Raw genomic sequence first — 25031 nt, 5'->3', positions numbered from 1 at the left:
CAACTCCTATGACCACATGCTTATTTTGGGCGGGGGGAGTCTACATCTTTCTTTATACATGAGACAGGCGGTGCTGTTTAGTTTATGAGAAGCTGAGTGTCTACACTGTCTGTTCTCTGCCTTGTCCTGGGACCCCTTTAAGCCTTGCAACAGCCCCAAACTAAATCATTAGGATCCTCACGTTTTGCGTGAAGATTGAGGAGCAAAGAAGTTACCTGCTCAGCGTCCCTCTCTCTGCAGCCTGGAATTCTTCCGTGGTTTTCTCTAAGTATAAATCCTACCTTTAGAGGATTTGAGGCCCACCTGCTTCTCAGTGGCTCTGGGCCTCTCTCTCCCTCACCCGCCACCCTCCAGTGTCATCGGCCTTTTTTCAGTCCCTCAGACTCAACAAGGTCTTGGCGTTGACGGGCCCCTCTACCTAGGACTCCCCTCTTCTCTCTGCAGGCTGCCCTTTGGCATTCGTGGCCCACCCCAGCCCCGCCGCCAGGTCTGGGAGATGGACCTGCTCTCTGCTGCCCCCCACCCCCGAACCATCTCCTGGAGAGCTGCTTCTGCCCACCTTTCTACCAGATCACCCTCTCTGTCTCTTTCAGTGGATTTTCCAAAACGTGCAGCTGTTTTTCTTGTTCACTTACTTGATTTGTGTGCTTGTGGGTTTTGCTTACTTTTGCTCTGTGAGCACAGGGACCTCATCTGGCTCCGTTCCCACTCCTCCTCCACCCACACCCCTAACGAGGTCCCCCAGCGGCATGTGCTGGAAGACGGACAAATCTCCTGGAGGGAGATGGTGGTGATGGGGGGGGTGGGGGTGGGAAATAAGGACAGAAGCGGCTCCTCCAGCTGCCTTAAAACCCTAACCCTGCACCGGCCTCAGCCTCGGGGGAGCGAGGTTTGTGCTCTGCGGTCTGCATGAAGAGGCCGGACCTGAGACAAGAATCTGGGGTCAGCCGATGAGTGAAGACAGAGGCCGCTGTCCATTGTCTGGAGGGCCCCATGCTTGTTTATTAGGCCAGATGTTCTTGGGAGTGTCTCGTTGTCACCTTTGGGTCCATGACCCTGGCCCGTGGCAGGAGAGCCTCCCTTGCACTTTGAAGATTTCAGACTAGTGCTTTGGGGTGTGCTTTTAAGTGGCTTATGTGCACTGTGGAATTGGCTCCCAACAGCCTCATTTTTAAGGGACTATCTGAAGCCTGCTTTTGCTGTTCTTCTTTGCGTTCTTTTCCCTACCTTAGCTCGCTGAATCACTTGTTGCAGGAACAGTTAGACATCCAGGTTGACTCACTGCCTTGCCCTGATGTTGAGCGAATTCTCTCGTTCTGCAAAGTCTGCACTGGCTGTTCAGTGGCTGGGGCTTAGAGGCGCCGTGGAGAACTTCCTCTCTTATGCTGCTCCTTTTTGAGCTTTCTTTGAGTATTTTTGGTAGGAGAGGCGTTACAGAGATGGCTTGGATGTGAGTACTGGTTTATGTAGGAAAGCTCAGGAAGAAATGAGCTTGGACGTTGGGGTGCAGGCCAACGAATGCTGGCCTCGGTGTCCGCGGGCGTTGACGGGTAACTATTGGTTTCCAATGAGAAAGGGGAGCCTTAATCTCACGATGTGTGGGATGTGCCCCGTGGGGCTGTGTTTTGTAGGCAGTGAAGTTAAGGCTTGCCCAGAAAAATAACATGTTTTCCTTGCCTGGTGCTTGAGCTGTTTGCCTGGTGACTGATTGGCGGTTTGGGAAGGAGGGAGATGTTGGTTAACTTGGGTGTCCAGAGGAGTGTGTGTGTGTGTGTGTGTGTGTGTGTGTGTGTGTGTGTTCGGGTAAGTGGTTGTTTCTGTTTCTTTGGAAACAATAGAGGGCAGATGAAGAAGTAATGATACTATCACTTTTAGCTTGTGTTCAAGGTCTTTGAGGCATATTACAAACATGAGCTTGATGTCACTATTTAAATAATGCCCCCGCTTCAAGAATACCAGAACTCCTTTGCTGTAGGTATCCCAGAGGTGGATGGGAAAACTGAAGATTTGGGAAATAACTGGGAATTTTGCCATCCTGACTCATGTTCAAACTGCTTTACCCTGTTATGTTCCCAACAGAGGTTCTCAGTGGAGAAGATAAATCAAAGCTGTATCCAATCAAGGCTTTCTTTCAACCTTGATGGAAAATGCTTTTTGGGGATGAAGAATGCCCAACCCATAGTATGTAGTGGTACACAGAAGAGATGTTTTCATTAAATAAAACTTTGACCATTCCCATGCATTGAGCAACTAAAAATCTGTTAGGTTTTCTACACATACAGACCTTTGTGCTTTGGGGGGTTGACCTGCTTTCAGGGACCGAGGTCTCAGTCTATTTCTCCTGATGCCTCCAGTGTCCTAAGGTTGGTGTTATGGAGGTATCATGTCTCCATGTTTCCATCTGGTTGAAATGACCAGGTATTTGTGCTCTGTCATCCTGTTTTTCCACCACTAATTCTTTATGCCTTTTTCTTCGAAGTATTCCTTTTAGTTACTACATGGAGTATTTGGAGAATGAAAAGGAGAAGAAAAAATAAGGAAAAGCGAGACTAAGAATAAGCAATTGCTAAAAAATATATATAATTTGCTAAAGAAAATTTAATAGCAAAAGGAAGTTCAGTTTCTTCTTTTAATACCCCAAGTGGAGAGTAGATGGATGAAAATGTCATAATGTCTACTGGTCTTATTTCTAATGACTCTAGGTAAGCGTGTAAGCATCTACTGATAAGAAGGTGCTGAGTTTCCTGGCTTACCCTGGGTGCCTTCCAAACTCTACTCTTTCCTGCCTTTGGTGGGAATGGAGGCTGGCCTACGGGGACAGCATAGCCAGGCACAGATGAGGCGGTGGACTTGCCCAGCCAAGGTTCTTACCTGCATTTCCATGGTCCGGAGCAATGCTCCAGGAGGGTCAACAAATTCACATGCAGTGCAGGTCTGGCTCTTCCAAGGCCAGGGCAAGGTGTCTGATGGTTTGCTCAGCCAGCAATAGCCAAATTTATCCCAGGGTCAAGTGACCCATTGCCCAACCTTATAGGTCAGCCGGTCTGTCACGGTGCTAGGGTTTGAACACAGACCAGCCTGCAAAGCATTTCTCGACATCGTGTTTCAGTTAGAAGACCAAGAAAATAATCCCATCTGGGAGCTTTCCAGCAAAAGGCTAGGAGATAAAGTTTTGGTTGATAATTGCTAGATTATCAGAGAATCATAGAAGGTCAGGCTCTCTTTAAAGACCATCACCTTCAACACCCTTCAGAATCTTGTCTCTTGACACATGTTGTCAAGCATCAGTGTAACTCTTTGCACCATTCAGTACCTCTGCAGCTCCATGTGCTTACTACAGTGAGTTACAAAGTGACTGTGTATTAAAAGCAGTGACTGACATGGTGCAGCACTTCACAGTTTATTAAGTGCTTTTCCAAATGTCATCCGAGAGTGATCCCCCCAACATCCCTGTGAGGCACATAATGCCAATATTATCTATAATCTCTTTTTATGGTAGAAAATAATGTTCAGATATTAGATATTGAGAGTAATGCCAAATAACTTCTTTGGTTCCATAGCTTAGGGATTAGAGCCCTGGTTTTGTACCGTTAAATAACTTGCCCAAGGTCACACAGCCATGAGCAAGAGAACTGGGATTTAATTGGCAACTTTAAAAAAAAATTTAATGTTTATTTATTTTGAGAGAGAAAGAGACAGAGTATGAGCGGGTGAGGGGCAGAGAGAGAGGGAGACACAGGATCTGAAGCAGGCTCCAGGCTCCAAGCTGTCAGCACAGAACCCGATGCGGGGCTCGAACAAACTCACGAACTGTGAGATCATGACCTGAGCCAAAGTCAGATGCTTAATCGACTGAGCCACTCAGGCACCCTATAATTTGCAACTTTCTAATGTAAAATCTGGTCCCCTGACCACATGGTTAGGTTTACCACAAATAGTGCAATCTTATTTATCAAGATTTAAAGCAAAAGAAAGCCTAAGTTTAAAAAACCTTAGTCCTAGTACATTTAAGAGATTGCTCCAAGGTGTGTGTGTGTGTGTGTGTGTGTGTGTGTGTGTGTGTGTGTGAGAATGCTCATGCACTTTTCATTGGCATTCTTTCATGAGAAATATTTGGGTGTGAAAGGAGAGTATATAGTGTTTGCTGTAGTAAGTGAAATAGCCGTGCTTTCTTACAGCCTCAGAACTCTCACAGTACTTTGCTAAAACTACTTTCTGGCCTTTAAAATTCTACCTTCCACTACAGACATCTGTGCGGGCCTCACCTTCCTATTGGACGGTCAGGGCTCAGCACGCAGAGGTTATCTTGGTCCTAGCTTGGGGCTTAGGGAATGCTGGGTGCTCAGCCTCTGTATGAGGAAAGAACGAATGAAGGAAACTAGTGTCCTCGGCATTCTGATCCTACCCCCATGCATGCTAAGTTTGAATCACTTTTGAACAAATTCTCGGAGACAGGTAATCAATCACAGTCCACAGACCACTTTCCCTGAAGCAGCCTGTGAACAATGCTCTGTGAAGATCCCTGAATTCTCTCCTGGAGCACCAGTAGTTTGCCTGTGTGGATTTGGGGATTTGCCCCCACCCCCTGCCCCTTTACCCAGCCTTTCAAGGGAAATGTCTGATAGGCCTGCCTCCAAAACCCCTCTGGGTACTGCGGGTGCCCTTTCCCCCTTCTTCTCTTGCAGGAGTCAGGTTCAGGGTATTTCCTAGGCCTTGACCTCTACCCCCTGAGCAAAAGAGACCACATTCACGCTTAGGGAGGGGTCCTAGATTCTGGAGAGCAGGGGCATTAAGAAATTGTCTTTCCCTTTCTGTGCTAATTTGGAGTTTTGACTGAAAAATGGTGCTGTTGTCTGGGGGCCTAACCCTCGGGGACATAAGGAGCTGGCCCCTGCGTTTGTTTGTGAATGGCTCGGACCTTTTGATGAATTGGGAGTCTGGTACAGTGGAACCTCTCGTGGGTGGCGGTTCAAGGAAAAGGCCTTTTCTTTCCGTGTCCTTTTTCCAGGGTGTTTTAGTGTATTTGTGGGCTTTAGTGAGTGACTCTTTTGTTTAATAGGAAGTCAAGAAAGGCATTAAGGACTTTTCTAGCCCATGGAAACAATTTAGTGATCCTCAAAAATACAGCTTATTTCTGTACTTTTAAAATACAAGTTTAATGGCCCTTAACTGTGGTGACCTTGTGCTGAGAGGCAGACTTGGGTTTTCTTACTCTGCCCCCTTGTGAGCTCAGTATTCCCCTTTGGGTTACATTAGGAAGTAGGCATCAGTTTTGGGTGTTTGAGCTAGTTTATGGGGATGAAATCATCCTCTGTAATGTGGGTATGAATATGTACATATAAGCACACGCACCGCAACTTCTCAGTAAGAAAACAGGCCAAGAGAAAAAAAAAGTGTGTGTGTGTGTGTGTGTGTGTGTGTGTGTGTATGTTTGGCCTGTTAATATGTTTTCTTATTGAGAAATTTTTTTAGGAGGCCAGTCTTCCCTGAGAAGTGTTCTGTGAGCTGATGGTACTGGCAACACGAACACTGAATTTAGAAGCTTGTGGTGTTCTCTACTTAAATTTTAAAAAGAAAAGAAAAACATGCTCTTTTTGACATAACTATCCTCAGCATTCATATAAAACCAACAGGCAATTATCAGGAGGGAAAAGGTATCTGAGCAAGAGCCATATTTCCACCGTGGGCCAGTGCTTTATTTTGCTTCTGCTGAGTCAACACTGCTTCAAACGGTGTGGTAAGCTAACTGGAGAGTGGGGACTGTAGGTAGCCAAACCAGGTAATTTATTGAAAAAAAAATCTAGGTAGCCTATACGAGCTTACTCATCTGTCTCCTCTGTGGATTGCACCCGAAAGGTATGCTTATGCTTAGTTAAAATTTTGGCAACCATCCCCACCCCTGCCCCACTAGGAAAGGGAGTGATAATTTCACATACTTTCTTGAATATTCATAAAGTTTTTATTGGCATTGAGTGTAGTCTCATCCTAAGCTTAACTGGGTTTGAGTTCTTCAGAGCTCTTTGAAAAGTATAGAGAGGTGGATATGCATTTAGTATTTTCATTCCCTCTACTGTGTGCTGGCTTTGTTTTATGGTCTCGCCCTTACGGTTCTCTTATCTGCTTTTTGTCTGGGAACCAGGAGGCATGGCCAGGGGGGTAGTGATGCTCACGCTGTTATCACCCTTGCAAAAGCTGTGCTATCGGCTGTTGGGTCGGGAGGCTTCGGTCCTGCACTGTGCTGCCTGTTCTGCACATTGCAGAATGTTTCATGGCCCTGTCCTCCGCCTGTTAAATGCCAACGGGGACCCCCAGGAACAGCAGCACCTAACAATCAGCTTCACATATTTCTGCATTCCCTTTCTGGACCAGGCAAAGAAATTATGCCTTCTCTAGGAAGGCAGATGAAAACATGCCTTTCGCTGGTATTCAGAAAGCAAACCCTACTTGAATGACGGCAGAATCTTCAGATGACATCAAGGTTTTGCCTTCACGTGGCCTTTAAGTGACCCACTAGGACTCTCCCATGTTTACGAGTTTGACATTTGAAGCATAGTGTGTTAGGAATCTGAATCAAGTCTTTGGGTGTATTTTTACCTTGTATCCGACTGACACCACGAGGCGTAGCACTGAACGTGATTGCCGGCTACTTTACTGCGACCTGGGAATGCCCAGTTTTCTGTTGGAGTCAAGGGGAAAGGTACCTAGTTCCATATGATCGTTTACAAATGTCTTAAGATGAAATAGCCTCTGACCAGGCCCTGTAGGAAGTAGTGTGGCATGATTGCCGCTGTGTTTATATATACTCTTATCTTCTGTAGTTCAGATTCACATACATGAAGAAAACTCACGTCTTAAGTATTACGGCAGCCCTTAGGTGGACTAAACATACTGTGTTGCTTGGGGATGCAAAGATTTTTATATAGAACAGAGATACAAAGAAAATGGTTCTCCCTGATAAAAATCATTTGAATGTGTGGAAGGAAAACCAACTAGAATGTTGTGATTTTCCCTATTTAAAAATATTCATTGCTTATAAACACAGATTTAAGAATCAACATACCCAAACATCTCAAAAATTATTCAGAGGCAGAGCAGAATTATTTGGGATGTGTTGTGGTTCTAAAAAGGCAGACTTTAATCTAGTAGTGCAGAAAGGGAGAAGAAAGAACTGGGCTGCTGACTTCCTCCTGATTTTCTAATCAGGCTGCTTTTGACTCGTAGAAAAATATATACCCGGTTTTGCATTCCATCTCTTTGCTGTTAAAGTTTTTCCTTCCAGGATTTTAGGGGGAAATTGTTTTAAAGTGCAGCAGAAACTTTTTTTAAAACTTTTTTCTTTTCTTTTTTCCTTTCATTGCTCTTTTCTTGAGTGTATTCTTATTGGGAGCAGGTAAAAAGGCAGAGTCTGCTGCCTTCAGCATGGCTTCGGAAGTTGTCCTCAGAAATAAGTCAATTGATTTGGTTCCATTTAATACTTCCCGAGAATCTCTATCCTAGTGTTGTGTTAACCATGGGCATGCCAAATAAACTTTTTTTAGAGATGGAGTGTGCCCTGCAGAGAAAGAAAAAAAATCCCCATGCTCCATGAGAGCAAGAAGAGGAGTAGGACCTGAACACACGCTCTCAGGCACAGACACACACAGTGTGGTGACTTCCTCAGCACTGCACTTCCAAGGCCCAACACTGACGCTCTTAGCAAATACGTTCTGAACTATTGAACCCGTAGATAGGAAAGCTGGAAGACAGGACTGTGCAAAACACAAGTAGAAATTAGCCAGCAACTTTGAAAAGAGGCCTCACATCCAAATAAACATATGGAAAACTTAAAAAAAAAAAGGAAAAAAGAAAAAGGAATCTAACATATGAAAACCCAATCCCACTGGAATGTTTTTTCATACACAGTCTAAACGCCACATAAATAAAACCACAAAGCTCCGCAGGCATACATGAGTGCACCTGAGCCCCCAGCACTCTCCTGTCAGGGCCTCCGTTGGGGAGGAGAGCCTGGGTGAGTTTCCAGAGACAAAAGCTGTTTGGAAATCGTTCCTCCTGGGTAAGAGGGACCTGGTCTGAAGGAGACTTAGGACAGTCCCTTAGGACAGCCGGCGCAGTGTGTGAAACAATCCTCTGATTTAGGCTGTAAGATTCTGAACCTTGGGGATACTGGTGGATGGCGGACATCTTTTAAGGATGAGGATTTTCTGGTTTGAATGGAAGAGTCACAAGTAACCACAGCGGTCCGTGTAAAGTTCAGGACTTCCGGGGAAGAGTTCTGGCCCTTCGCTGCCCAGCAGCACGCCCCATTCTCTCCAGTTCTGTTGAAATTTTCATGTAGGAGGTACGGTCCCACTGTCGGTCTTGCTCCCTGTGTAAATCTCTAGTTCGAAAACTTTGCAGCATTCAAGGCGTGTCAAGCTGGAGGGCTGAAATGTCACTTAAAAGCAGGGGAGGTGGGGGGGGTTAAAAAGGTCACACAGCTGCAAATAATAATAGCCCAATGAAATTCAGATTCTAACGGCAGCCCACTTCAAGAATAACACTGAAACAGGAAACAAGCCTACTAGATCTTTTTCCCAGTAAGGCTAGGAAGAACACGTCTGATAAATTGTGTGTGTGTGTGCACATGTTAGTGTGTGTGTATGTGTGTGTGTGTGTGTGTGTGTGTGTGTGAGACAGACACACAAAGAGAGACGAAGGAAGACATACATAACAAGACAGAGACCCAGAGAAATAGGCGCACAAAGAGTTTTAGAGAGCGAAGATGCACACAGGAGAAAAAGAGACGTTCACAGATGGAGAATGGGTACAAGGACACACTCACAAAATAATCGATTTTCTTGGACTTAAACTCAAGGGTGTTTATTTTTCTATTTGATGTTATGATATTCAGGTTAGAAAACTAGAGGTATATTTGAAATAAAAGGATTTACTTTTCTGTTATTTTGCAATTAGCTTCCATGAATTGTTTTTTTCATATGGTATCTTTTGGAATGGTCTGATTTTACAATGTTTTCCTAAATGGTCGCGTTTTATAGATGAGCAAATGAGATAGTGAAAGGTACAATATCCTTCACAAAGCAAGAAAGTCTTAGCCTCAAACTGAATATAAAATTCTCTCCCATGTGTTGGGAAAACCATTCTTGAATTTGTGTTGGGTTATTATTATGTGTGGCTCTTTGCCTTTTGGACCTATATGTTGAGAGAAATATTCGCTGTTTTTTTTCTTTCAGAAACATGAAGTACGTATTGGGTAGGTACTTAACTCATTTAGTTAATGAGCGACTTTTGTTCCTTGAAACAAAGACTGATCTGAACTCTCACACAGCGTGACTAACTCAAGATGCTCCTGTTAGCTGTCCTCAGCAGTGTAGGAAGGACCTATTTCCTTCCCAGAACCCTTCTGGCAGTTTTGTAAGCTCAGCAAGGTAGCAAGGTCCCTTTCACACAAGTCCCGTCAAGAAGGTTCTTTGCCTACTTATTGTAGGCCAATAAATGCCAACAGATGTTATTAACTTCATTATTAAAATTACAGACCCCTCCTTCAGATCTATAATCCATTCACGGTCAGATTAACAGTGTCAGAGCTGATGGGGATATATCAATTTTATCATTAGTCCTCATTTATGTGCACAACTTCAGTTTGCAGTTTTGAAGCTCCCATAACTTGCAGCGTTGGTAAAAGTGCATACAGATTTTCGGATGAAAACCCCATTGTTAGTGTCTTGATACTTCAAACCCTGTTTCACCATATGAGTCTGTCTGCTGTTATCGGAAGAAATTTGTACCATTCTGAGACTGGAGATCTGAGATTGGAGTTTGGTGTTAACTAAGGATCAGTAACAGTTTCCAATGATTCAGACAGGGAAGCAACTCTCTTGGCTGATTACAGCAAAGCTCTTAATGTAGGGTTTTTCCCTTTGAGCTCAGTTGTTGCCCTTGCTTAAAGTACATATTTATAGAATTTTGTGTAGACTATCCAAGTTTTTAGTAACATTTATTTTTTTATAGTATTTGCCTTTCATGAAATGGTAATTCCAAGTATATCTCTAAACGCCTGGCAAAGCGTTTGAATGGATTGCATCAGCCATTGTGGAAGATTTCCCATTTTAGACCAGGAGGAATTTGTGGGGTCAAACACTGAACAATGAAAGAGATTCTTGCTCATTTCAAGGCCGAGGAATCCAGTGGCAGTTGAGGGTTTGAATTGTAAATCAAGCCTGTCATCCCCTTGTCAACTGGGAAAAACCTCTACTCACTTTATGTACTATTAGTGTTTGTTATTAGGGTTTTATGTTGTTTTCCAAAAATTTGAAGGGAAATTAGACTCAGAAGGCATTTGTTCTAAGTGAGCATTGAATCTGAACTTTGGAGAAAAGGAACAAAAATAGAACGATTTAGAAAGTCCTAAATGATTAGACGGTGTCTGCCACAGTTATGACTATATCTCACCAACTTTCTAGGGTCACTCAGTGTTTCCCAACGGGTGCTCTGTTCGGATCATAAGTAGCCAGCTCATGGCTAATAGACAGGTCTTCAGTGCCTTCACTGTCTATGGCAATATTAACAGATCAAATTTTTAATGAATTAATATGCTTACATGTGAAATGTAACGAAAACTAGCCTCAGCTCGGTATTTTCAGCAAAAGCAACTCTGACATCTTTTTTCATGAAGACTGGTGACATGTCTTCTCCGGCCGTAACTGAGAATGGGTGGAAAAAGTGGGCTGCACCACCTCTTGCCTTGCTGAAACTTTGGTTCTGGGCCAAAAAGTTTGAGAACCACTGCCTTAGGAGTAGAGAAAAGACAAGCTGTTTGGGGTGGTTTATTATGATGATTCAGGATTCATTATCCATTCCACAAATATTTATTGAGCGCCTACCACGTCAGCCCTGTGCAGCGGAGCCTGGGGTACGGCAACTGCCAAACAAAACTGGGCTTATTAAAATGTCCCAGCTGGTAAAACAACAGAATGGGAAATAAGAGGACAAGGCGTGACTTCGGAGCACCTAATGGTGAACAACCTGGCTAAAATCATGTCTGAGTGATTTGCCACACTTGATGGGCAATAAAAAAAAAAAATATTTGCAGGGACTCCTGGGTGGCTCAGTCGATTAAGCGTCCGTCCGGTTTTGGCTCAGGTCATGATCTCACAGTTCGTGGGTTCGAGCCCCACATCGGGCTCTGTGCTGACAGCTAGCTCAGAGCCTGGAGCCTGTCTTCAGAGTCTGTGTCTCCCTCTCTCTCTGACCCTCCCCTGCTCGCACTGTCTCTCTCTGTCTCTCAAAACAAAAAAACCATAAAAATTTTAAAAAGATATTTGCAGGGCTTTCATAGGAGTCTGTTTGAGAGAATTGTTACTACTCTGTTTAGCTAGAAAAGAACCATAATAATAGACCATAAAAATAGACCACAGTTCTTCACTAATACATCAGAGCAGATTGTACTAGTTGATAAAAGTAACGAAGCCTGTGTGGTGGAGTACTGCCACTTAGTAAAACTGTCACAGACACCCACGCAGCAAGCAGTGAGCAGGGGCCTGCTGTTTGCAGAGGGTTGAATGTGGGAACCGCAGTGCATCAAAATAAAGCAGTTGAGGTTCACACACTTATATACACCCACCCACTCACTGTATACTTTATTAATCACTTAAGCCTATTTTATTTTAGTAACTGCCATTTTACCTTAGGACTTTTATTCCAATGCTGTGTCGCCAAAACATTTGGGCTGTGGGACCCATCGCATATAATAAATGAGTACAGATTCATTCATGTTTAAAAAATAGAATAATAAATGACAGTAGTAACTCCATTGAATATCCTGATGAGTGGAATCTGAACTCTTTGAAGGACAACTGTATTTCCCCGATTAATCATATTCCTCTAAACATAACATCCATACCATGAAGGCTCAATAAGACAGAGTAAATCTGTATGGCTGGGAGCCTATTGTCTCTTCAAGCATCAACACCGTAGGATAATTCTGTGGCATTTGCTGCAGCTCATGTGCACATTACAGGTTGGTTATAGCATGTTCTAACCAACAAGTGAGATAAAATAGCTAATGCTGATACCAAGCAGAATTGCTAACCTATTACCGTTATAGACTTGAGTTTATGGAAAGTCGGCGTTTGGGTGAATGAGGGTGTGGGGTAGAGTTGCAATTCTAGTAGGAAAATACTTTCTTCTCATACTTACCTGGCAGGGCTTGGCTGATCTCTTTCCTCACTTTGGTTTTTTAATGAATTCCCTTTTCACCTTCAGTAGTGGCACTTCCAATCTTGTTCACTTCTATTAGTTGGAGACTAATCTAATTATTATCATTAATGACTACCTTTAGGTGTGCACCATAAATGCATTTATATGGAGCTTCCCCCTTTTTTTATTGTGAAGATTTCCCTTTTTACTGGCAGATAATCTTAATATTGGTTACTAATGTTATTAATATTGGCATTCTTTTGTTACCTTAGCAACTAAAGCTCTTCTGTGGTGTCTAAGAAAGACTCACCTTATGGCAAATTCTCTTTTATAAATATAGAATAGTTAATGTTACAGCGAGGATTCAGTAACACTTGTCCATGGAACCTCCCCCACCGCCCCCGCCAGCTACCACCAGATACACACACTTACATACAGAGACCTTTCTCCATAGTTTGGGCATGTCTTACAGGCCTCCTCACTGATCAGTGTGATACAGGAATGAAGGAGCTGAAGATTGCATTCATAGCCTTATTGTAAAGGAGGGGAAATTGAGGCCTGATCCACGTAGGTGACCCAGCAGTAGTTAGGCAGATCGTGGTCACAGAGACAGAAAAGCTTCAGGAAAAGGCATTTAAAAATTTACTAGAGAAACAAAGCATATTTAATTTATGGATAACTCAGTTACTCTGTTGTTTTTTCTGTCTTGGCTCAAAACCACCTTGTCACCCTGTATTTTGAGGCTTAGAAGTAAGTCAGCATTCGCAGGGGAGAGGAGGGATCCTCTGTGATCAGTGATTTGAGAAGTTATTTTAATTGCTCATGACTTTCCTCAGACAGGGACAAGTGGAAAGTTTCTAAAGGTATTTGTTTTTTTTCTTCTTATTCTACATATAATAGAGTAAAATAATTTATACAATACATCCGATCCAGGAAAGCTACAAAATTATGCTAAGTTACTGTGTTTGGCAAGTGACCAGTGGGCAGTCATTCCAGACACAGAGTGGCAAGGGTATTGCTGAGTGAAAATTGTATAAGAGGAAGCAGTGTGAAGAAGACTTTGCATTTGTAAATTTATTTTGTCCTTTAATATCTGACAGGAGTGTTACCCTAAGGTAAGTCTCTTCGCTTTGTGCTTCAGAAAAGTGAAAGAATGAATGTGAAGTCTGTTAGTGTTTGGGGCAAAGGTATAGTGACAGAGAGCTTGGTGTTAGGGTTTTTGTTTTTGTTTTTGTTTGCAAGACAATAAAGCTTCATTGGACAAAGGGTAACTATTTCTTGAGTAAAAACAGAATTCCCTCTTTCAAGGATGAAGGTGACTTGGGACTCCTTCGGTATCACCTAAAGGTAGCATTGTAAGGAAGCAAATTCCTTCCTGTGCTTCAGAAATAAAGCAATGGGTTTTAGTCCCTGGATTACAGCCTGTCTCACCAGCAGCCTGTGTAGCTGAATTAAACTCAACTCCAAAATTGGCAAGAGAGAAATGTAAGACTTAGAAAATGGTTTAAATTGTGAAACTTAAGGGGCACCTGGGTGGCTCAGTTGATTAAGCGTCCAACTTTGGCTCAGGTCATGATCTCATGGTTTGAGTTTGAGCTCCATGTGGGGCTCTGTGCTGACAGCTCAGAGCCTGGAGCCTTCGGATTCTGTGTCTCCCTCTCTCTCTGCCCTTCCCCTATTCATGCTTGGCTGTCTCTCAAGAATAAATAAAACATATGCCTGAGACTATACCATAAGATTTCTCCCCACAAAGCTACCTTACTCCAGATAACTTCTATAGATCAGATGGGCACTGGTCTTACTGTAATATTGATTTCCAGTCAGCCTGTACAACCAAATTAACAAAATATCTTAGCTAATGTTTTCTATGTTTTCGTATTTCTGTTTCTCCCTGCATAACTCGGGTACTTTCTGTTGAGGCATCTGTGAATGCCTGAGATGAAAGGGAATTTAAGACCATGGCTCACCATTGGAGCCATTTGCTAAGCTGGCGGCAGGGCTATTCTGTGGCCGTCCTGAAGCTTGGCGGCATGATCATGGGTGAATTATTTGACTGATGCTCAGGGCTGGTCACCACGCCGGTGACAACCCCATCTACTGCCTCCTCTCCCACCAACTCCAAAGGGCAGGCGTGAACTTTACTTTGGAATCTTCTTGCACAGGTGCGGTCTTACTGGGTAATAACATAGTCCAGGTGGTTTTCCAGAAGCAGAGGGGGCTTGCAGCCCCCTGGCATTTTTCTTCAAAGTACAATAAATAGGCACTCAAGCAAATGATAGGAATGTAGACTGCAGGAAGCCTAATGAACTTTGGCCGGGACCAGTGCTCACGTTAAGGTCTCTCTTGTCTAATTTGGGATTGGCATAGAAAGGGGCTCTGAGCAATTGCCTTTCTTATGTTTCTCAGGTAGAAGTAGGAGATATTCATGGCTCTCTGTTTTCCTTCCTCCCTCTCCCCATGACCCTTCAGATTTATGAGGAATCCAAGATGAATTTGGAGCAGGAGAGGCCGTTTGTCTGCAGTGCCCCAGGCTGCTCTCAGGTGAGTGTGAGGATCCTTGGGTCTGTTTTGCCAGAGACTACCTGCTTTCTGACAGGGGAACAGCTCTCATTTTGCAGCCATGCCTGCTGTGGGCTTTCTTTCTTCACCAAGATATTGTCAAAGCCCCCCATCCCCATCCCCATCCCTATCCCCATCACCATCTTCCTCGCCGTTATTATTTTCTCCTTTGAATAGTTTCTTCCCTCAAAGCCCGGTGAAATACACCAGCGTTGGCCATTTCCATCCTTAACTTTCCCCTGGAAGTAAGCCAGATGCATCCTGCCCTCCAGATGTCCAGGACTGTTATTCCAGAAAAGGGAGGGAGGACGCTGCTTTTACAAAAGTCACTTGATACGGGGCCTTTGGATTGCTGGTGGAGTAGCTCACCATCTGAGCTGAATTCTGTCTTGTTTTGTTTTCTTCTCTGAGTATAATAAAGCCCCTATAACTCTTCTAGAACCCTCAATTTTTCTATTTATCTAAACTCTAAGAGGGGAACTTGGCATGCTGTGCTAGATTAAACCTCTTTGCCTCCAATGGCTCCCATCAGGTGGAATCGTTGTGAGGATTAGATGAGGTACGACATGTGGAGTATTTGGTATAAGGCCTGCACATAATACGTGTTCTATTAATGTTCGCTGTTGTTACTATTACTGCTATTGTAATAATGGACCGTGTGGCAGGATTTCCCAAGTTCAACACTACTGCCACTTAAGGCTGAATAATTCTTTGTTGTGAGGGCTGTCTTGTGTGTTACGGGATGTTCAGCAGCTTTCCTGACCTCTACCTACCAGATCCTAGTGGTACTCCCTGGTTGTGAAAACCAAAAATGTCTCCGGGCGCTGCTAAATGTCCCCTTGGGGGCCAGAATGGCTCCCAGTTGAGAATGAGGCCTGATGGTTTGCGTTTTTGGCTTTGGGTTTATTTCTTTTTGGATCCCTTCCCTCTCAGGTGTCCCCTAATTCTAACTGATGGTCTCCCATGCCATTTTATGTGTTGCTGTGAGCCATCTTTTCTCCTTTTTGGAATCCGGCAGGGTATAAGTAAATAATGCCACAGACATGTGGTCACTGGTGTCAGACGCTGCTAGAGCCGAGGGCAGTGAGAGGCTGAGCAGAGGCTGTTGGGTTTGGCAGTTGGGTTCTGGCGGGTGACCTATGAGAGAGGAGTCCGGGCGGGGGCCACGTTGGAAGGGATTAACGAGTGAGTGGGTGGTGAGGAAGTGGAGGTGGCCAGCATAGAGGACTCTTTCAAGAGCACGAGGGAATGACGGGAAACAGAGTGATATAATGGTAGCCTGAGAAGGAAGCAGCCTGAGAGAGATTCTTTTTAAACGAAAGGCTAGCCAGGTGGGATGTTGTCCAGGACAAGGAGAAGGAAGCATGCTAGATTGAAGAACCAAGGGCTGAAGCACCAACTCAGGAAAACACAGGGTGTAGAAGAGCCAGTAAGACAGAGGGAGTGTTATCCCTCTGAGGCAGGAGGGAATGGATGTAGTATCCATGACGTTACATGCAAATTATGAGGTGAAGGTGGTAGTGAAGGCTGAAGAGGTGCATTTCTAATGACCTTGAACTCAGTGAAGGAGCAGGTCATTTCTTTGAGAAGGCTGAGTGGACTGGTTGGACAAAATGACAGTTGAGAGTTTCCAGAGTTTCTAGGTTTCACAGTAAAACTCCAACCTTCCCCCTCAACTCCTTGCCACATTTAAATGTAAAGATGCATCTAAAACTTGATGTTTTTATTTAACGTGTGTTTCTTTTCCTTGACAAGCAGTTTTAAAAAATATGTGCATCTTTCAGTTGAAGAGGTGTTAGAATTGAGGAAATGTAGTGGTACCCTAGTGATTCCAAGGGTCTCCCGGTGGAGTGTTGGCAAATCACAGTCAAGTCAATTGTTGAGATCATGGCATTTACTGTAGTGACCTTCCAAAGCCTAGGGACCTGCAGAGAAAGAAAGGATGGCTGGGGATTGGAAAGGGGAGAGTAAATATAAGGATCTTTCCCCCTTTTCCCTCAATGGAAAGAAACTTGGCTACATTAGGAATGGTCTATAGTACCCGGGAGGTTTTTTGTGTTACGGCTCCTTATATTTTTATTAGCTTTGTTCCAGAAGTCATGAGAAACAAACTTCTTTTGCCCTTTCTGATCTCACAGATCCCATTGTTAATTTCACTGCCCCTTTGCCCTCAGCATGAACATGTTTTGAGTTCCAGTGGCCTCTCTCAGCTGCGTAGACTATACTTTTTGGTTATTTATGATTTGCTGCTATTTTCCTGGTAAATTAAAAACAATGCCACAATGTCCTGTATAGTCTCTTTTGGGAGACATGTATAGTTCATATGACACACTAGGGAAGTTATTGTTATTTAGTAAGTGTTGCGGTTAATATTCTACTTTAGTCTGTTATTTTATGGAGCCAAAAAATGGCTTACAAATACAAAACAAAGGGTATTACCATGATGTTTGTTGATTATATATATCACAGTGAAAATTAGAATTAGAATTTTAGCAGAAAGACTAGGAAGTTTAACCTGTCTATAAACCATACCTGGTACTGTCCTGTATTATATGGTGCTATAAAGAACCAAGAGAATAGATGAAACTGCACCAAAAACCCGTGTTGTTAAAAATCAGACTTCTGTGTAGTTAGAAATCTGACATAATTACCATGCTTTGCAGATTCTATATGCTTTAATATATATGACACAAATGACAAATAAATAAATGGCATTTATTCCCCAAACTACTTTTATTCAAAAGGATTTAGCCCAGTGAATTCCCTCATTCATATGAACACAAATCTGTACTACTTGCAGAGAAGATTTCTACCACGGTATTCAGTGGTAACTGAAACTTCAAATGATGACCCTGAGGGACTGGGAAGGTCCAAAAGATTTTCTAAATTGTCAAAGATTCAGAAATGTTCAGCTGAGTTTATTGCCTTTTGTTGTATTTTCATATGACTTTGATAAAGCAGATACTTTGTTCAGTTCAGTTATTACAAACATACCAGTCTGAGTCAGGAGAGGCGAGGATCTGCTGCAATAACAAGTTACCCCAAAGCTTCAAGGGCTGAAAACAACAAACACTAATTTCAACTGCACAAGCATCCATTTCTGTCGTAGGTTGGCAGGAGATTCCTCATAATCTTTTAGAATTCAAAAATGCTCTTCATATTCCCTCAGAGATTTAGGAAGATTGAGGGGCCACTATTCCTCATATTGTAAATTGCCATACAAAAGGGGAGATGTTTTTGCACCATGAATTAGTGGCTGACATATGAGTAACATGACATTTTCATTCATGACTCCATGGGCAGAACTAGTCACATGGCCCCACCCAACCCCAGAGGGCCAGGAAATCCAATCCCACCATATGACCAGAAGCCAGGCAGCTGAAAACATTTGAGAGCTGCATAACCATAATGTTCTTTGAAAATTAATAATAAAGTGATGATTACACCGCATAGAGTATAGAATCCTAAAAATGATCTGCCATGTTACTATAAGTCATATGTATACTTATAAAAGATCACATAATGAGTGTGCAAGGTTTTCATAAACAGAAACATACTATACAAATGTCACGTGTACATTTGTAGGTGTGTATATCAAATAGTTAGATAACATGTAAGTCTTTTACCATGTCTTACATGAATCAGAATCCTTTTCCTACTTCATGCATTTCTCCTGCTTTTGGTTAATCTGTAGATAATGTCTAGCATACTTATGATGCCTTCGACTTAATTTTATGCTATTATGTAGAACAGTAACTACTGGGCAAAAGTTCCAAATAGTTTTGTAGAACTCCAGATCTAAATTCATTTTTATGTTTTGGACATATTTTTCTCCCCTGTAGATGTAGGAATGAGAGAATTTTATTTGTGTTACACTGGCCACTGTTTCTTTGGGAACATTAATGAGCATGAATGTTCATTCAAACACTCTTACTCTTTGAAGGTACGACATATTTCTATTGTGTATATTACTTGAATACTTCCAATATTGTTCATTTATTCTTTATCATTTATTCTTTAAACAGAAATTTAAGTTCTTCCCTCAGAGGCAAACCTCTAGTTTCTAAGAAAATATCTAATTTACTGATGAGTCATGACAGTTGATTATATTTGAAGACTATCCAGGAAGTAGAGGTTTTTAAAAGGAATTCCCAGAGAAGGTGTGGGGAGTCAGAGATGATGGCAGGCAACGTCCCTGTTTCTTATTACTATTCAGCCAGATTTTACTGCAACCTACTTACGCCTCTGGTAAACTACACTGGAAATAGTGATGCATATATTTGGGTGCAGTTCAACGGAACATCTCTGCACGTTTGCTTGCAAAAAATAATTTGTCATTTAACTTAGCATGCCTTCACACTTTCAGGACTGATTTTTTGTTTTGCCTGTCACATATGCAATGCTGAATACATCTTTCTCTGTGATGGCAAATATATATCATAAAACTGAATGGCTCCTCTCCCCCCCCCTTTTTTCTATTTGTCTAACAGCGCTTCCCAACAGAGGACCATCTGATGATTCATAGGCACAAGCATGAAATGACTTTGAAGTTTCCCTCAATAAAAACAGACAATATGTTATCAGGTAAGGAGCCATCAGGCAAAAAGGCTTTGGGTGAACAGATCAGCTGCGTGGGAGATTCTTGCTGTGCATATGAAAGGATGGTTTCCACCAGCAAATACTGCCTTGAAGACATGTATTTCTAAGGTACAGCAGAGACTTAAAATAATGGTAAGCAAAAATGTAATCAGCTAATGTGGTGTTCACTCAAATAACTGGAGAGCTTGGACTTCTCATTTTCTGGAATGTAAAATGTTTGTTACTATGAAAGTTGGCTCCATGTAAGTATTTTAAAAATCACATGCCTGTAATCACTCAAGCAAAACATCCTCACTGAGCATCTGTGATGCACAAGTAAGCTGTTTTGGGCACCCTGGGAGATGCAGAGATTGATACGATATCTGTTCCTGAGGACATCACAATATAGTGGACATGTGACAATTTAGCCGGAGGCCTTGATTTCAAATGAATATTTAGAAAATGCTGTGTGACTTTAGTAGAAGGAGCTCGCTCTCTCTCTCTCTCTCTCTCTCTCTCTCTCTCTCTCTGCACTGAGATGGTCAGTAAAAAATTTTTTTAAAGAAATAGAGCCTGCCTCCTAAGTGGACGATTAAATGAGATGATAACGCAGGGAAACATAGCAAGTGCTCAGCAAATGTGAGCAGAAATAAATGAAAATAACAATAATCTGTCAAGTAGTTGCCATTCCTTCCCATTTTGATAGGTGGTGCAGTGAGTTAAAACAGAGTGCAGGGCCAGGAGTGGGGAAACTTGAACTCTAGCATGTGCTCTGCCTCCACTGGCCAGATAACCTTGAGCCACATTAGTGAGCCCTTTGGGCCTCAATTTCTTTTTCCATAAAATGGGAATGATTTTTTTTCTGCCCAGTCTACTTCAGAGGCTTCTTGTGAAGATCCAGTGAAAGAAGGTCAGTGCAAGTGTTTCACAAACCCTAGCAGGGTAATTGAAGTGTTTTCTGTTACCCTTTCAGGCTAGAAATATTTCACCGAAGCCACTGTCTTCTTGGCATCATGAAAGAGATAATATGCCCATAAACATGCTTTAAATGATATCAGAAGAGAAATGGACTGCCCTGGCAGGCCTGGCTCATATAATTTAGCATTTCTATGGCACTTAAATTTTATGAGTATTTTATTATCCCTATTATTAGCAAATCCTCCAAGAGTTTTGTCAGACAGGTTATTACTACAACTCATATTTTACTGATAGAGGAGAGGGGGCGCGGGGAGATGGAGCAGCTGCCCCAGGCTTACCCCACAGGGCAGAGCGAGGGGCCCTGGGCCCGCAGTCCCAGCCCACTGACTGGCACAGCCACCGCATTGTTTATTCTCCCGTTTATTCCCGTGACCAGATGGTCCTGGTGCCAGCACCGGCCACACGTCCTCACAAACCCGCCAGTGACTCGTTGATAGTGCAGATATGTCGGGATTTAGAAGAATCTCAGGTTCAAAGGCAGCCTCTTTCCTTGCCTCTGCCACCACCCACCACCTCTCGGCCTGTTTGTTTTGATGGAACTAGTTGGCTCTTCAGAAATAGTTTTTTCTTCCCTTAAGTCTAGAAACAGAGATGCAGGATCTTAGATCTACAAGATCTACAAGAATTATAAAAGCCCAGAAGGGTTAAGAAGGATAGTCTGTCCTTTTGTTTTTATCGTTTATTCTATTCTCTCATTTATCTATGATTACCATTATGAAGTGGTGTGACTTCATAGAGTTAAACGATGAGCATATATATGCAAGGACCAGGGCTGTAGATGTTGCAATTCCCAATGTTTAAATTTATCGGCTCTCCTCTCATTTTTCCCAAGTGGAATCCCTTAAATAGGCTTCCTCGTGTTAGGAGAGTGGGGTGTGTGTGTTAAGGGGTAGAAATTATGGGCAGGTATTGCCTCGTGGTAAGGGCCAGGTAGTAGCTTTCAGGAATACTGCTGGAATGGCCCTACAGGGAGCCCCATCTGAAGGTCTGTAAAAAAGGAATTAAGGATTTGTGAACACTTCTACATATTGCCTATAAATAGATTTTATTTATTTGTTTGTTTGTTTTTATTTGAGAGAGAGAGTGTATGTGAACTAGGGAGGGGGCAGAGGGGGAGAGAGAGAGAGAGAGAGAGAGGGAGAGAGAGAGAGAGAGAGAGAGAATCTTAAGCAGGCTCCCTGCTTAGCACAGAGCCGGATGCAGGGCTTGATCTTAGGACCCTGGGATCATGACCTGAGCTGAAATCAAGAGTTGGATGCTCGGGGCATCTGGGTGGCTCAGTCAGTTGAACTTTGGCTTTGGCTCAGTTCATGATCTCGTGGTTTGTGGGTTTGAGCCCTGCGTCAGGCTCTGTGCTGACAGCCAGCTCAGAGCCTGGAGCCTGCTTCAGATTCTGTGTCTCCCTCTCTCTCTGACCCTCCCCTGCTCATGCTGTCTTTCTCTCTCTCTCGAAAATAAATAAAACTTAAAAAAAAAGAGTTAGATGCTCAACTGACTGAGACACTTGGGTGCCCATTGGGCCACTTTTTTTTTTTGCAATATTCAATTACACAAAATTTCATTTCAGATGAATTGGAGTTTGACATATATTATGAAGAGAAAGGATGGTACATCTGTTTATTACTAATTTCAGGATATCTGGTTAACTTGTATTTTGGAAAAACACTTCATCCTTCAGTAATTGCAAATATTATAGTTAGAGAAATTATGAAGATGCCCCAGATAGGCTTTTTGAAGGTAAGTGTCCAAAGAGTTGTAAGATCTGAAACAATTTCATAGCTTTGTCATAAATTCCATTTTATTTAAGCCAGGTACAATTTACTACTCAAAATGATTGTAAATGATCTTTGACATGTCATAAGGCAGAGTAGTAAAAGTGACAGTCATGATGTTTTATTAAGATAAGTGCTCTTATGGACAGACAGTAAACATAAAACCTCATTTTAAAGAGACAATACTAGTTGGTACATGAATGGGGAGGTGGGGGTGGATTCTGAGGTCAAAGACTTCCAGCCCCTCCCACCTTGGTCCTTCCATCCTTACTTGGGTCATGTGGTACATTTCTTCCTTTTTTTTTTTTTTTAACATTTATTCATTTTTGAGAGACAGACAGAAACAGATCATGAGCAGGGGAGGAACACAGAGAGAGGGACACACAGACTCTGAAGCAGACTTTAGGCTCTGAGCTAGCTGTCAGCACAGAGCCTGATGTGGGGCTTGAACCCATGAACTGTGAGATCATGACCTGAGCCGAAGTTGGTAGCTCAACCGACTGAGCCACCTAGGCGCCCCGCATGTGGTACATTACTAGAGTCCTTTTATGATGATGGACTTGACCCTTTCTCTTTAGCTGTTCTAATTGTGAGTGATGATGATTTCATGGTGAAGGAAGTTGTGACATCAAAGATTTTTAGGTGCCAAGGTAGAAATGGGAGCCCACTGAGACCATTATACTTTCACATACACATGCAAAATTACCAGCTATTATGTGACAAAAGATGTATTTGGTTTGAAAAGTATGATCAAATTTTAGTATTAGAGCTAGAGAATATGGTGTTTGGGTCTATTTTAATGGTATTATGAATAGGCATTCAGGAATCCCTAAATCTTGCCCTGTCAGAAATCACCACTCCCACTTATTTACAGAGTGCCCAGGTTCTGTACAGGAATAAACCAAAATGGGAACCAAAGTGCACCTTTATTTATAGCCAGAGAAGCAAATAATATTCCACATGAGAAGTGTGTGTGTGTGTGTGTGTGTATTGGGAGAGGATGGTGGAAACACTGACCTGGAAGATGATAGATTTTGCTTCATGAAAAGGAAGATGAAGTTTAAGAGCGTTCCAGACCTTTCCTCAAATGGTAAAACCCAATCAACACCTAAGGTGGGAAGCCTGAGAAAGAGATACATGAAACCACACCTCTAAACACCTAGTAGTCCACACCAGACATCAAAGCCCAGTTAATGCTGGAGGCACCTGAAGTGTGTACTTGGAGGGAAGTTAGAGCAGGCATCCGCCGAGGTGTGGGAAGAGGAGCTGAAGTTGTGTCTCCACCCTCACGTATTTATTCATTCAACAAACACTGAGTATCTGCAAAGATCCTGTTGTGCCAGGTGCTAGGGGTGCTGCACTGAACAGGACAGGTGAGGCCCTACTTCCATGGAACTTTCTATACTCTATTGGGGGTGGGGAGAAAGAGAGATAATTGACAACACCCTCCCCCCAGATTAAGAAATAATGAGTTAGTGACAAGTGCTGTGAAGATGAAACATGACAATGTGAAATAAGTGGCTAGCCAGCTGCTCACGGAGGGCAGGAAAGCCTTTCCGCATTAGTGGCATTTCCGCTAAGACCTGATGCTGGGCACTGTGGGCTCCAGTGTCCTTTCTCTCTGTCTTCTGAATATGCGGGGTGAAAGCGGTGACCCCACACCCCAGAGAATGATGCAGCTGACACACTCAGAAAAGAGGTGAGAGGGACTGTCTTCCTCATTCTATCTTCCTTATTCCCACTTGGTATAGAGACCTATCGTAAATGACAGTATAGTCCCTCAGAACACAATTGGGTCCCTGGATTAAGTCTAGAATGAGAGACTATCTCTAATTCCAGGCTCTAAACCTAATTCTCACCATGGAGAAAGCAAGAATGCTGTTCAGTGAAGTAAAACATGAGATTAATCATGATTAACCAGATGATCTCAGAACCCAAATCCATTGCTCATGGAGGTTTGCTACAAACCTACATAATAATCCGTGGGCATTTTAAAGGGACATCAGAGAAAAGGTGACATATCTCATTCCAAATTCTTTTTGGAATGAACTAGGGTCTTTAAGAAAAAACCATACTGGGGCGCCTGGGTACCTCTGTTGGTTAAGCGTCTGACTTCGGTTCAGGTCATGATCTCATGGTTCGTGGGTTTGATCCCTGCGTTGGGCTCTGTGCTGATAGCTAGCTCAGAGCCTGGAGCCTGCTTCAGATTCTGTGTCTCCCTCTCTCTCTGACCCTCCCCTGCTTGCACTGTCCCTCTCTGTCTCTCAAAAATAAATAAAAAACATTAAAAAAACTGAATAAGTAAATCTCTCTCTCTCTGTCTCTCAGTCTCTCTCACTCTCTCACACATGCGCATGTGCTCACACACACATGCACGGACCATGCTTACCTCCTTTTCCATTGATGATGAAGGTACCTAATGACTTCCACTATTGAAATTCATCAGATCTGTATGGAACAGAGGGTGGGGGAATAGCTTGCTTTGGATGGCAGTATGATAATAACAATAGCTACCATTTATTGCCTTGTCTTATGCCTATAATTGTGCCTCCTGGTTTACATACATTATGTCATTTAATCCTGGCCACTTTTTTCACATGAAGAACCAAGATCAGGAGGATAAGAAGTTTGTCCAAAGTTCCTGTCTGTCTTTAGTTTTCTTACTGCACGTCTGGATTTGGTGAGCTACATGCACTAAGCACATGTTTTGGTGTTATATTATTGGCTTCTTTCTTCAATAGTCATCATATGCAGAAAACAGTCAAAAGTTTTCAGAAGGAGATCATATTAACACATTAGCATTTAGAGGCACAAAGAGTGCATTTTTAAATCAGACTTCCCCCTCCATTATGACAAGTGGCAATGGGCGTGAATAGGAGTTGTCAGCTTCTCATTCATGTTACTAGTCAGTCAAGCAAAATTGAATTTTGAATGATTCACCTGAATACC

The 25031-nt window shown here is 42.8% G+C and overlaps 1 protein-coding gene across 1 annotated transcript in view; it reads left to right on the top strand.

Moving 5' to 3' along the window:
• CREB5 (cAMP responsive element binding protein 5) overlaps positions 1–25031 on the top strand; it is a 392449-nt gene that overhangs the window by 54884 nt on the left and 312534 nt on the right. Inside the window, exons 2-3 of the mRNA XM_029925818.1 lie at positions 14665–14736; positions 19245–19338. Of these exons, the coding sequence (XP_029781678.1) occupies positions 14683–14736; positions 19245–19338 (148 nt within the window). The 5' untranslated portion in view covers positions 14665–14682. The remainder of the gene's footprint in view (positions 1–14664; positions 14737–19244; positions 19339–25031) is intronic.

The sequence above is a fragment of the Suricata suricatta genome, chromosome 2 (assembly GCF_006229205.1).
Source record: "Suricata suricatta isolate VVHF042 chromosome 2, meerkat_22Aug2017_6uvM2_HiC, whole genome shotgun sequence".
NCBI classification, from domain to species: Eukaryota; Metazoa; Chordata; class Mammalia; order Carnivora; family Herpestidae; genus Suricata; species Suricata suricatta.
Note: the sequence above shows the minus strand (reverse complement) of the source record. Positions and strands in the feature narration are given on the sequence as shown.